Source organism: Mus caroli, chromosome 9 (assembly GCF_900094665.2).
Source record: "Mus caroli chromosome 9, CAROLI_EIJ_v1.1, whole genome shotgun sequence".
NCBI lineage: Eukaryota > Metazoa > Chordata > Mammalia > Rodentia > Muridae > Mus > Mus caroli.
Genome location: NC_034578.1, coordinates 18,346,795 through 18,359,031, shown reverse-complemented (window position 1 = coordinate 18,359,031; position 12,237 = coordinate 18,346,795). Strand labels below are relative to the sequence as shown.

The 12,237-nt window shown below is 43.9% G+C and overlaps 1 protein-coding gene and 1 pseudogene across 1 annotated transcript in view; both read left to right on the top strand.

The window, feature by feature from the left end:
• Anln (anillin actin binding protein) overlaps positions 1–7,244 on the top strand; it is a 60,273-nt gene extending 53,029 nt beyond the window's left edge. The window contains exons 22-24 of the mRNA XM_021171934.2: positions 304–411; positions 4,407–4,579; positions 5,460–7,244. Coding sequence (XP_021027593.1) covers positions 304–411; positions 4,407–4,579; positions 5,460–5,583 — 405 coding nt within the window. The 3' untranslated portion in view covers positions 5,584–7,244. The remainder of the gene's footprint in view (positions 1–303; positions 412–4,406; positions 4,580–5,459) is intronic.
• A 785-nt stretch (positions 7,245–8,029) lies between these two features.
• LOC110302326 lies at positions 8,030–8,353 on the top strand (annotated as a pseudogene).
• Positions 8,354–12,237: the final 3,884 nt, after the last annotated feature.

The window sequence follows — 12,237 nt, the reverse complement described above, 5'->3', positions numbered from 1 at the left end:
AAACAAACAAAAAAAAACCATAGCATATGGAAACTTTTTCTTAAGTTTCCAATGTCAGCCAGGTGATGCACGCACACCTTTAATCCTAGAGTTTGGGAGGCAGAGGCTTGAGGATCTCGGTGGCCAGGCCAGCCTGATTTACAGGAGCAGGAACAGCCAGGGATGTTACACAGAAACACTCTGTCAGAGAGAGAGAGAGAGAGAGAGAGAGAGAGAGAGAGAGAGAGAGAGAGAGAGTTAGAGTTGGATTGGTGGATGGATGGATGGATGAATTCTAATATCAGTGTTTTCATTAACTTCCAGACCATATTTGAAGATGTTAGTGGCTTTGGTGCCTGGCACCGAAGATGGTGTGTTCTCTCTGGCAACTGTATCTCTTACTGGACTTACCCAGATGATGAGAGGCGAAAGGTAATTGACACAACTCAACTCAGTGGAGAAAGGTCTGCTGGGCTTCTGTGGTACTTAATGAATGCATGTCCCCTGTCCGCTTCCCTTAGCTTCCCTTATGTATGAATTAATGAAAAATAACTGTTGATGTTCTGGCTGTGTGCCCTCCTATAGCTAACAGTATATAGTAGTAATTATGTATGCATCCATGAATCATCTCCCTTACCCTCCCACTCTGCCCAGCTAGTGCTGGAGACTGAGCCCAAGCCTCGTGTCTGGTACGCCTGCTAGGCTTGCCTAAATCCCCAGACTATGAACTTGTCTGATTCAAACAAAAACAAATACTTTGTAATCTGAACTTGTCTTTGATAAGATATTCTGATATCTTTCTAAAGCAATAGACTTACCTATAATGCTTTTAATAGTTACTAAATAGCATTACATTATAGTTATTAAAATTATGAAAAAAATTTAAAGATTTATTTTTATATTATATGTATAAGTGTACTGCCTGTATGTATGTCTGTACCACATGTGTGCATGATGCCCATGGAGGCCAATAGAGGGCATCGGATCCCCCTGCTGCTGGAGTGCTGATGGTCGTGACCACCATGTGGGTTCTGGGTCTTCTGAAAGAATAGTGAGCACTCTTAACCACTGAGCCGTCTCTCCAGCTCTAAAATTAATATTATTTTTAAATATATTCTAAAACATTTAAGAGATTCAAGAAAGCATTAAAAAAATTATTTGAGTGAGCTCTTCAGTTTAAACTCCCCATAGGATTTTCTCTTCTACCAGAGATACTGTCTGTGGTGAGAGTGTACTGGGCCTTTGTGTTTCTTAGCATTTTAGTTGTGTTCTTTTTTTTTTTTTAAGATTTATTTATTTATTATATGTAAGTACACTGTAGCTGTCTTCAGACACTCCAGAAGAGGGAGTCAGATCTCGTTACAGATGGTTGTGAACCACCATGTGGTTGCTGGGATTTGAACTCTGGACCTTTGGAAGAGCAGTCAGGTGCTCTTACCCATTGAGCCATCTCACCAGCCCTAGTTGTGTTCTTATAACTGCATATTGTTAACTGTTACACAAACGATACCATTGAGTCAGTGTGGAATGTTCAGTCAGTCTAGGCTGGCGTGTTGCCCTAGTTTGTTCCTTTTCCTCTCCTGTATAGAATTCCATTGTCCAAACATGTCACAGTGAATTTAGTTATTGTGTTTGTGCATTGCTGCATTTAAATGCAGCCCTGTGGCTTTTGAGAAGGCCAGTGAGATTGAAGATAGAGGGCATGATAATAGTTCATGGAGCAAGGATGGAAGGTGAAGAAATAGCACAAAGCCTCAGAGAAGGGTATGTGTGCAATGCATAGAGGATTGTGCAAAACTAATTGGTTTTTCTCTGCTACCCAAGGATTTGTGGGATGCTATTGATGTTGCAAACCAGGTTGCAGTTATTGTCAGAGGTGTAAAGAGGAGCTAGGGTTTGAGTGACGTAGGTGAAGCAGACTGAGTCAGATTCATTAGACATGCTTTTCCTCTCTTGTTAGCGCTATTCACGGTTGAGTCGGTAGATGGGACTGCGTGTGCTCCAAAGGTTCTCCATTCTCACGAACACTTTAGCATCCCCAGCTCTTGTCAGTGTGAGTGAGACACACATCCTTTGTAGTTGTCTTTGTGTCTTCATTACTGGAGTAGCACCTTGTCTTCTGTGTCTGGCCTTTGTGATGATTTGAATGAGGCTCATATATTTGAATACATGGACTCAGGTTGGTGAAACTGGGAGGATTAGGAAGTATGCTGGCTAGTTTCCTCTTTTAGCCTGATTCAAGCTGAAGTTATCTGAAAGGAGGGAACCTCAGTTGAGAAAATGCCTTTATAAAATCCAGCTGTGGGGCGTTTTCTTAATTAGTGATTGATGCAGGAGGGCCCTGCTTATTATGGGTTGTGCCATCCCTGGTGGTCCTGGGTTCTATAAGGAAGCAGGCTGAGCAAGCCATGATAAGAAGCAAGCCAGTAAGCAGCACCCTCCCTGGCCTCTGCTTCAGCTCCTGCCGCCAGCTTCCTGCTCTGTGTGAGTTCCTGCCCTGACTTCCTTTGATGAGGAACTGGACGTGTAAGCCAAATCAACCCTTTGCTCCCCTAGTTGTTTGGCCATGGTGTCCCAGCACAGCCATAGAAACCCTAACTAGGGCAGGAAGTGTGGCCTTTTTGGGGATGTGTCACTTTGAGGTTTTAAAATCCCATTCCATTCCCAGTTGGTTCTTTCTGCCTCCAACTTGAGGGTCAGATGTAAGTCTTAGCTACTGCTCCAGTGCCATTCCCAGTGCCTGCTGCTGCCGTGCTCCTAGCCATGATAGTCATAGACTCTATGACTATCTAACCCTCAGGAGACCCAGCATTTTCTTTTATAAGTGTTCTTGGTCGTGTTCTTTGTCACAGCAATAGAAAGTAACTAAAACAGCCATTTATATCTGTCTTACACTGATCTCTATCCCTTTTTGGACCAGGCTCTTGCTATGTAACCCAGAGAGTCCTATAACTTGAGATCCTCCTGATCCTACCTTCTTTTCAAGGTCTGGGATCACAAGCATGTGCCACTATATCAGACAGGAACTTTCTCCATTCTTTACCTTTTTTGGGGGGAGGGGGTGAAATTACTTTTCACTGCTCTTTTTGGTTTGACTTCACTTTCTATTGTTAAGGGAATTGAATCTATCAGCTTGTTATATTGCTTGCTTGTACTGCTTTGTCTTAACACCAAAATCAAAACAAAGACCATCCTTACTTTGCAGTCAGAAAAATTACTTTTTTGCTTTCTGTATTCACTCCAGGTCATGTACTCACATCTGTACTTGGAACTAGGAGCCACAAATGAGAGAGAGAACAGTGTCTGTCTTTCTGGGTCTAGAGAACTTCACTTAGTACATTTTCTTGTTCCATCTGTCTAAAAATCTCTTTTTTTTTAACAGCTGAATATTATTCCATACTGTGTATGTACCACATTTTCATTATCCATTGATCGGTTGAAGGACATTTACAGTGTCTCCATTTCCAAACATGGCTGAGCAAGTACCTGGATAGGACCTCCAGTCCTTTGAGCATATGCCAACGAGTGTGTGGCCGGTCTTGTGCCATAGTATCTTCCAACTTCATCCGTGCTCATCTTTCACAAAGCACAAGGCTGTTTTCATCCAGAACCACCCATTGTGTATAAGTGCCCCAGTTTTTAATTAATTCATATTTTGATGGTCTTTTGTGTTCTTTCCGTATCATAACTATTACGAGTAGTCCTGCAATGAGATCTCTTTGACATACTGGTTTTATTTCCAGAGCAATCCCACTAATTCCTCTAGTGGGACTGCTGTATCATATGGTAATTCTATTTAAACATTTTGAGGAACTTTCTGTTATCTAAAGTGAGTTTATCTATATTGTTTTCTAATGATCTACAATGTTTTTGGACGTGTGTATAGTGTATGTGTGAGTGCATGTTCAATTGTTGAGACACGTATATGAATATGCACACATAGTCATAATATGATCAATATGGGGTTGTCCTAAAAGTTTCCCTGGGAGCACAGATGTATATTATTGAGCATGCACCCAAACCAGGTGGGGCAGGTCAGTCCATTGCCTGTAGTTACTGGATTGTGTTCCTTTGTGTTTGAAAATAATCTGGCTGTTAATAAGTGGTTGATAGGTTGCGAACATTTTCCCATTGTTTAAAGCAAGTATATGTGTGGCCTGATGGAGGTGAGGGGTCCTAGGTCATTAATAGTTTGCTCAGAGCATTGCTCAGAGAGGAATGTGTACATGGCTTAAGCTAGGTGAAGTCCCAGGCTGCTAAGATATTTCTGGTGCTTGGCTATTTCATGCTTATTCTTTTCCTGGTTGTTAAACATTTTAAGCTAATGGCTTTTTTACTTTAATTTATAAACTTAAAAGCTGCTTAATACATACTGACTTAAATAACCTTGCTTGTTTTCTAATACTTTGTACATTTTATTTTTGAAGAATCCCATAGGAAGGATAAATCTGGCCAATTGTATCAGTCATCAGATAGAACCAGCCAACAGAGAATTTTGTGCAAGACGTAACACTCTGGAATTAATTACTGTCCGACCACAAAGAGAAGACGATCGAGAAACTCTTGTCAGCCAATGTAGGGACACACTCTGTGTCACCAAGTATGTACTGGTACCATGCTTATTTCTGTCAACTGAGTAATTTCTGACTTTGTTCTTAAGCATATGGAAAATGTCAGTGATGTCAAGTCCATCACTAAGTATAAACACCATGGCCAAAAGCAATTTGAGAAAAGGGTTTATTTGGCTTTCTCTTCCATAACACAGTCCATCACTGAGGGAAGCCAGGGCAGGAACTCAAGTAGGAACCTCGAGACAGGAATGGAAACAGAAGCCATGGAAGAACTCTGCTCACTGGCTTGCTCCTTATGGCTTGCTCATTATGCTTTCTTGAACCCAGAACACCTGCCCAGGGGTAGGGCCGCCCACATCAGTTCTTAATGAAGACACCACCCCACCCAGTTACCCCACAGAGTTGCCCTACAGGCCAGTCTGATGGTTTCCTATTGAGCTTTCCTTTTCCCAGGTTACCCTATGTCAAGTCAGCAAAGAGGCTTCCAACGCAAATGCCCAAGACAAGCTTGAAGTCAGCCTGCGGTTGTGATTAGGGATGGAGATTAGATGTTGCTGGATATAGATACGGGAGTGTGTGAAGTCACTTGATGAGACCTGAAATTCCATCTCAAAAGGGGGGGAGGGGGGAAGAGAAAAGAAAAAAAAAAAAAAAGAAGAAAAGGAAACAAGAGAAAGAGGACGCACTAAGGACTTTGTGTGATGACTAGTTAACCGCATTATGAACGGTGGCACCATTGTACAGAGCACTTCCTTGCATGGCTATTGGTTTGTATCCAGTTATTGGTAGGCAGCAAGTCTTGGTTCATTGAGGGAGTTATGTTTTCCAAGCAAAGGCATTAGGGGGCTGAGGGTAGGGTGGGGCGCATGGAATGGGGGGATGGAAGCTGACCTCTGTTTGCCCTTGCAGGAACTGGCTCTCTGCAGATACTAAAGAAGAGCGGGATCTCTGGATGCAGAAACTCAACCAGGTTATAGTTGATATTCGCCTCTGGCAGCCTGATGCGTGCTACAAGCCTGTTGGAAAGCCTTAAGCCGAGGGAGCTTCTGCCCCATGAGAGACTTTGCTAGCTGTGTTAAAAGGGTCTTAAGAAGACAGGGTTAGAAGCACCAGATTTGCAAGTTGTATTTTATGCTTTAAATATAAAAGGGTATGTGCAAATATTCACTACATATTATGCAGTATTTATATCTTTTCTATGTAAAACTTCACCCAGTTTGTCTTGCATTTGTACATGTTTGACAGTCAAATACTAACAATATTCATGAGAATTGATATCCATGCTAAATATAACATTAAGAGTCTTGTTTTGTAGAAACCTCACTAGCCAGTTATTCATGACAAAAGCTATATATTATAATCAAGTTCTGATTTGTCCTTTGGAGCTGTGGGTTTGAAGGTATTAGGGTCTCCTGTAAGTCACAAACAGAAACATTTCAGGACAGTTTAGTAAAGAGATGAGAAAAGGCAGCAAACAATAGTTTAAGTTGCTCAGAGCTGTGGGCAGGACACTGTAACATTTGGGCCTGCATATTCTATACTGAAGGGTTAAGAGTCACACAGCTAGCGCTCACTCTGACCCTAAGTGTGCAGTGTGGGGCACATTCTCACCGTGTTCAGGCTTGACTAAAGAGTTATTTCCATATAGCTTGGAGTCCTCATATTAACCTTAGCTTTTTCTCTTGCAATAAGAGCAAATGTAGGTTGAAGAACAGTGCATAAGAACCTTTACCAGGCTGTTGGACTACTCCTGTGCTTCCCGGAGTTCTTGTCTTACGTTCCTTTCATGTTTATCTATGACACTGTCTACAAATCTGTTCTGAGATCACTGAAAAATATAGTAAGCTATGTATTACCTTTAAAAGCCCAATGCCTCCTTGAAATTTAAAGATATTGAAATGCATGGCTTCAGTTTTTAAATATTGTATTACTTCTCTGACTTAATTATTGATGGTTTCATTTATAAACACTAAGTCTATCACTTGCCATTATATTTCTTACTCATTTAAACATGGATTTTCTTATGTATATTATAAAAGTATTTTATGACATAAATAAATAATTGTAAATTGTCAAAAGCATCAGTTATTTAAGAAATCCTCTGTGTGATGTATTGCTGTATATGTCCTGGTTGTGTGGGGGACATTGTGCTGACACTACGCCATCCATATCTTCATATCTAGCCCGGTCTTCGTCTTGCTGAATGTTCTTGGGGTTGGTGTTACATGAGCAGGTGTGTGAAGGACCCTTTCTGGGGGTTTCAGCAGAATGTGATGATGGGTGCACATTTGAGGAGGTGATGGGTGAGACTGAGTGGTCAGCAGCTAGAACAGGCAGGCATGAGGTGAAAGGAGCGATGAGGTGGTTCTTTGTACAAGGCTGTTGACTCGCATTTGCAACAGCTCAAGAGCGCAAAGACTTTACCCAGATGTCTTCTCCTGTTCTCAGGCTTCCCTTTGTACTTTTCACAGCATAGACCACCGTGCAAACAGTCTTTACAGACGTGTGCAGTCTTCTGTATGTAAGTGTTCTGTACACACTGCTGGTTATATAGGACCCCTTAAAGGTTGTCTCAGTTTATATATGAAATTCCGTTTTAGAAGTTTACAATATATGTCATTCCTTTTAACGGTTAATGAAACAATCTAAAAATCACCCGAGTAGAAAAATTCATTCTAGTTTAAGTTGGCCTGTGGACATTGCTGTAGGGGATTTCCTTTTTTAATTTATATATTTATTTGTGTGTATGTGTGAAAGAAAGGCTATGTATGAAAATATGATACAATCCATTATTATGTATAATATGTTAACAGATACTAATACATTATAAAGCTTCGTTCTTACAGATATCTATAGATAAAGGTAAACACAAAAGGTCAATATTCATGACATAATAAAAGAATTGATGTGCAAAATATAAAAGACTGGCTGTCATTGAGCGTGTATCTATCCTATAGTGAGGCTATCCTTGGTGTCAATGTGTTCTTTTACCAACCTAATGAAACAGTAAACTAACAATTCTGGAACAACCAACGTTGCAAGTGACTGACCTCTGTAAGCCTATGTTCTGTTCCAGAGTCCACATGTTTCACTATGACACTGTGATCGTTCTCAAATTAGTGAGTAAAAGAATAGTTAGCCTGGGTAAATAATACTACCAGTAAGTGCAAAGTCACAAACAAAAATCCAAAGATCCAGCAAATGTAAAAGTAATAAATTAACAGAAAACAAATATAAATGATCACTCTTAGGATAGAAAGCAATACAGCTTTCTTAAGGTTGTGCGCGCGCTTTGAAAGGTTAATACCTGAGAATCCATAAAGATGCAAAGTCTAAATCATCTACAAGCCAATAATAAGAAATTAGGGCCTTTCTGAGACCTGGTGGTGCTCGCTGCAGAGCTCAGGCCAGTGTGCTCCATCCTGACTCACCTCTGTTCACTCTTGCTGAGGAACAAGTCAGGAAGCCTCACCTCAGCCATGGCATTTAAAGATACCCAAGTGGCGATTCACCAAATTCGAATCACACTCACCAGCCACTCGCTGGAGAAGGTTTGTACAGACTTGATCAAAGGCGCAAAGGAAAAGAATCTGAAAGTGAAAGGACCAGTGTGCACGCCTACCAAGACCTTGAGAATCACTACCAGAAAAACATCTTGTGGTGAAGGTTCCAAGACATGGGATCGTTTCCAGATGAGGATCCACAAGCAACTCATTGATTTACATAGTCCTTCTGAGATTGTTAAGCAGATTTCTTCCATCTGTATTGAGCCAGGAGCTGAGGTTGAAGTCACCATTGCCTAACACAACTGAATAAGTTGACTTGTTCAATTAAAAAAAAAAAATTGGGATGTGCTGTCCACATGAAAGTGCAGTATACAGTTACATTGACAGTTGATGAAAATACGGAAGGACCACCTTAGTTCTCACGGGAGAAGGGGAGAGGTTTGTATTGATACTAGGCTGTACTTCTGGACTATTTCATATGGTTTTGAGAATATTTTCATTGTATTGAATATTTGCATTGGATATTTTGTAATGGACTTGGGAAAACTTTAAAAATTACAAGTCAGAATGAAGAATTGAGTAAACAGTGAGCCAAGTGCAGAACTGGCTGTGGGACCGTGTGGTTGGGATGTTGTGGTTATAAAAAGATAAAAAGGTCTATGAATATGTTCTATGGGGGTGTGGTGAGGTATTGGGGATGGGGATGCCTCAGTGGGCCCATGCCAAGGCATCCCCCTCCCCTGAGGGACCAGCCACATGACAGTATAGTATAGAATAGTTTATTCAGGGCATAGGGAGGGGAGTTAAGAGGGTAGTAGAGGCAAAGAAAGGCAGAGAGAGGGAGAGAGCAGAGAAGTAGAGGCTGACCATGGTCACCTGGAGAGAGGGGGGAAGGGAAGGGGGAATTTAGACAGAGTGCTAACATTCCTCCCATTTTGGTTTAACTAAAAAAGAAAGATTGGAAAGATGTGATGGCAAAGCGGAAATAGGGTCGTTGTGATATCTGGCTGCTTCATGCTGACATCGGGGTGACATCTCTCGGGAACCTAGAGGGATGGGGATGTTTGTCCAGTCTCAGGAGAGTGGGCTGTTTCCTTGTCCAGGGTCTGTGGAGCCATCTGAGGATGGGTCAGAAGGAGCAGGTCCAGGAGAAGCGTCTGTGTCTGAGACAGGAGATGGAGCATCTGGAGGGAGGCTGCTTCTCTGGAGCTGTCCTGGATGTAGTGAGCGCCTGGACTTGACAAGATGCTCAAACACAATATAGTTATTGTATAGAGAGATTAAGTACGTTTGGGAGAAAGAAATTTTTTTTTCTTAAGATGTACATTTGAAACCCAGGGGAATCCCATCCTCTGGAATAGGTTAGGCAGATGTACTTGTCAGGATGGAGCCTATTTGGTCCATGAGAGGCAGATCTGAGTGGGTTTCCTATAGCTTATCAGTTAAAGCGATAACATGAGTGTACTGGCTAGTTTTGTGTCAACTTGACACAGCTAGAGTTATCACAGAGAAAGGAGCTTCAGCTAAGGAAATGCCTCCATGAGATCCAACTGTAAGGCATTTTCTCAATTAGTCATCAAGGGGGAAAGGCCCCTTGTGGGTGGTGCCACTCTTGGGCTGGTAGTCTTGGTTCTATAAGAGAGCAGGCTAAGCAAGCCAGGGAAGCAAGCCAGTAAGGAACATCCCTCCATGGCCTCTGCATCAGCTCCTGCTTCCTGACCTGCTTGAGTTCCAGTCCTGCCTTTCTTTGGTGATGAACAGCAGTATGGAAGTGTAAGCCGAATAAACCCTTTCCTCCCCAAGTGCTTCTTGGTCGTGATGTTTGAGCAGGAATAGGAACCCTGACTAAGACAGTAGTAAATATATTAAGACAGGATAGGAATGATAACTTCAGGTAACTTTGACAGGTTGTGTAGGTAAAGTATATTTTGTATTAGCAAAGGAATATTTGGCTAGGACTAGAATAAGAAAGCTGGCAACAGTGGCATAAGATCATGGTGACAGAAATGAGTTTGTCCAGGCAGGTTCAGGCCATGAGAACAGGCCAGGGGTGTGGGAGCATGGATAGATAAGTGCTTGGGCCTTTTGTGCTGCATAGCCCACATGGCAGAGGCTGGGTGGCACCAGTTCCCGTGGTAGAGGTCTATGAGTCTCACAGCAGCCAGTAGGTGGCAGTGGTTCTGGGTGGCAGGGCCTTGGCGTTGGTGGCTGTAGCTGCACAGCAAGGCCTGTGTCTCCCCGGGCTGGTGGGTTGGGGCAGAACTGCAATGGGCCAGTGGCAGTAGAGACAGGCACCGCAGGTCAGGCCTGTGGGTCTGTGCCTTTGAGGGGCGGGGATTCCCATTAGCAGCCAGAAGTCCTGGCCCAGAGTCCACAGTGGGCGGGGAAAGGCAGCTCCTGAAAGAGCGTGTCTTAGCAACGTAGTTGGGGTGCACCCCACCGCTAGCCTTTATAAGTCCTAGACAGAGAGGGAAAGAGGAAGGGTGAAAGGGGCTCGCGTGTGCAGGAAAACGGCTTTGGCAGGGGCCAGCAGGTGGTTGTGCACATGGGACAGCAAGTCTCACAGACGGAACAGGCTTTTCCCACCACGAACTGAGAGCAGAGTTAAGGAGCAGAGGGGGAAGGACAGCAAGTAGGGTCCCTAACTGGTCTGCAGCAGGCCACAAGTGAGGACGGCAGAGACCAGCAGAGCGCACGCAGGCTGAGAGAGCCGAGTGCAACTGCCAGTCTGGGTGAGACTGTCGCAGAGAGCAAGAAGAGGGGAAGGGCAGTAGAGTCCCTGGCAGGGGGCAGAGCCAGAGCCGCTTGAACCGGCAGAACCTGCTGCCGCAGTGGGAGTGAGAGCCAGCAACTGAGGGCTGGGGGGAGGGGAAAGTCTGAGCTACAGGTTTTTAGCGAGAAAGTGCTAGTTTAGCGGCGATGTAGAGATATTATTTTAGACCAAGTCGTCCCATTAAATAGAGACAGAGGTGGCGAAGACTGACCCCTGGGCGAGAGAATAGCATTATTAACTGCTACTACCAGCGTCCTGAGAGCATTAATAACCCGAGAGAGATTCTAGCACAGGCCAGACTGCCAGGTCATCACCTGTGGGCCGGGAGCCAAGGCTCAGAGCCTGTGCTCTTGAGCCAGAGACCAGTTCACCCGGGCTGGGAATTTCTGAGAAATTGTCTCCAAGGAAAGGGAAATCTCACACAAGGGGCAAAGTCCTAAAATAGGGGTCAAGGCAGCAGAGGTGTAAGCTCTGAGCTCAAGAACTCTCCCCCTGGGACCATGAACAGTTTGCTCTGACCAGTGGGGGATGTGGGGATTACCAGTGAGTGTGGATCTCTTGTGGCTGAAATGGGATGCAAACTGCAGAGTTTCTAGATCCGAGTCTCGGCACCAAACGCTGTGATTATAAAAAGATAAAGAAGTATTAAAATATGTTCTATGGGGGTGTGGTGAGGTATGGGGGGAAGGGGATGCCTCAGCGGGCCCATGCCAAGGCATCGCCCTCCCTGAAGGACCAGCCACACAACTGGTATTGTATAGAATAGAGTTTATTCAGGGCATGGGGAGGGGAGTTAAGAGAGTAGTAGAGGCAAAGAAAAGCAGAGAGAGGGAGAGAGTAGAGAAGTAGAGGCCGGCCATGACCACTTGGAGTAAGGGGAGGGGAAGGGAAGAACACAAGAGGGCAAGAGAGAAAAAAGCAGAAAGGAGGGGTAAGAGAGAGAGGAGGGGCAAGCAGCCCCTTTCATAGTGGGCCAGCTGTTGTCAGGTAACTGTGGGGAGGAGCATAGTAACTAACTGTGGGGTAGAGTTTAGACAGAATGCTAACACGGGGGTCTATCTGGAGTTTACAGGGCAAACAGTGAAGGAAGGATGTGTCTGGAAGGAGAAATGGCTGATATGGGGCTGAGAGAACCAAAAGGAAAGGGAACCTCAAAAATACTGATGAAGAGGGACTGTAGGGTGGGAGGTGAATGTGGGGTGCTGGGTAAGAAAGAGGTGAAGAGTGGAAAATTCCTAGCAACCTGTTAGGATCATAAACACTTGAGTCATAAACACCTGGTCCTCAGACCTCAGCCACTCCCGGAACATACCTTACCTTTCCTGGAACAATCATAATGTTCCAACGACCTCTGTGGAATGTCTCAACGCCCCAGAAGCATTGCCTAAGGTAGCACATGATCTAACTG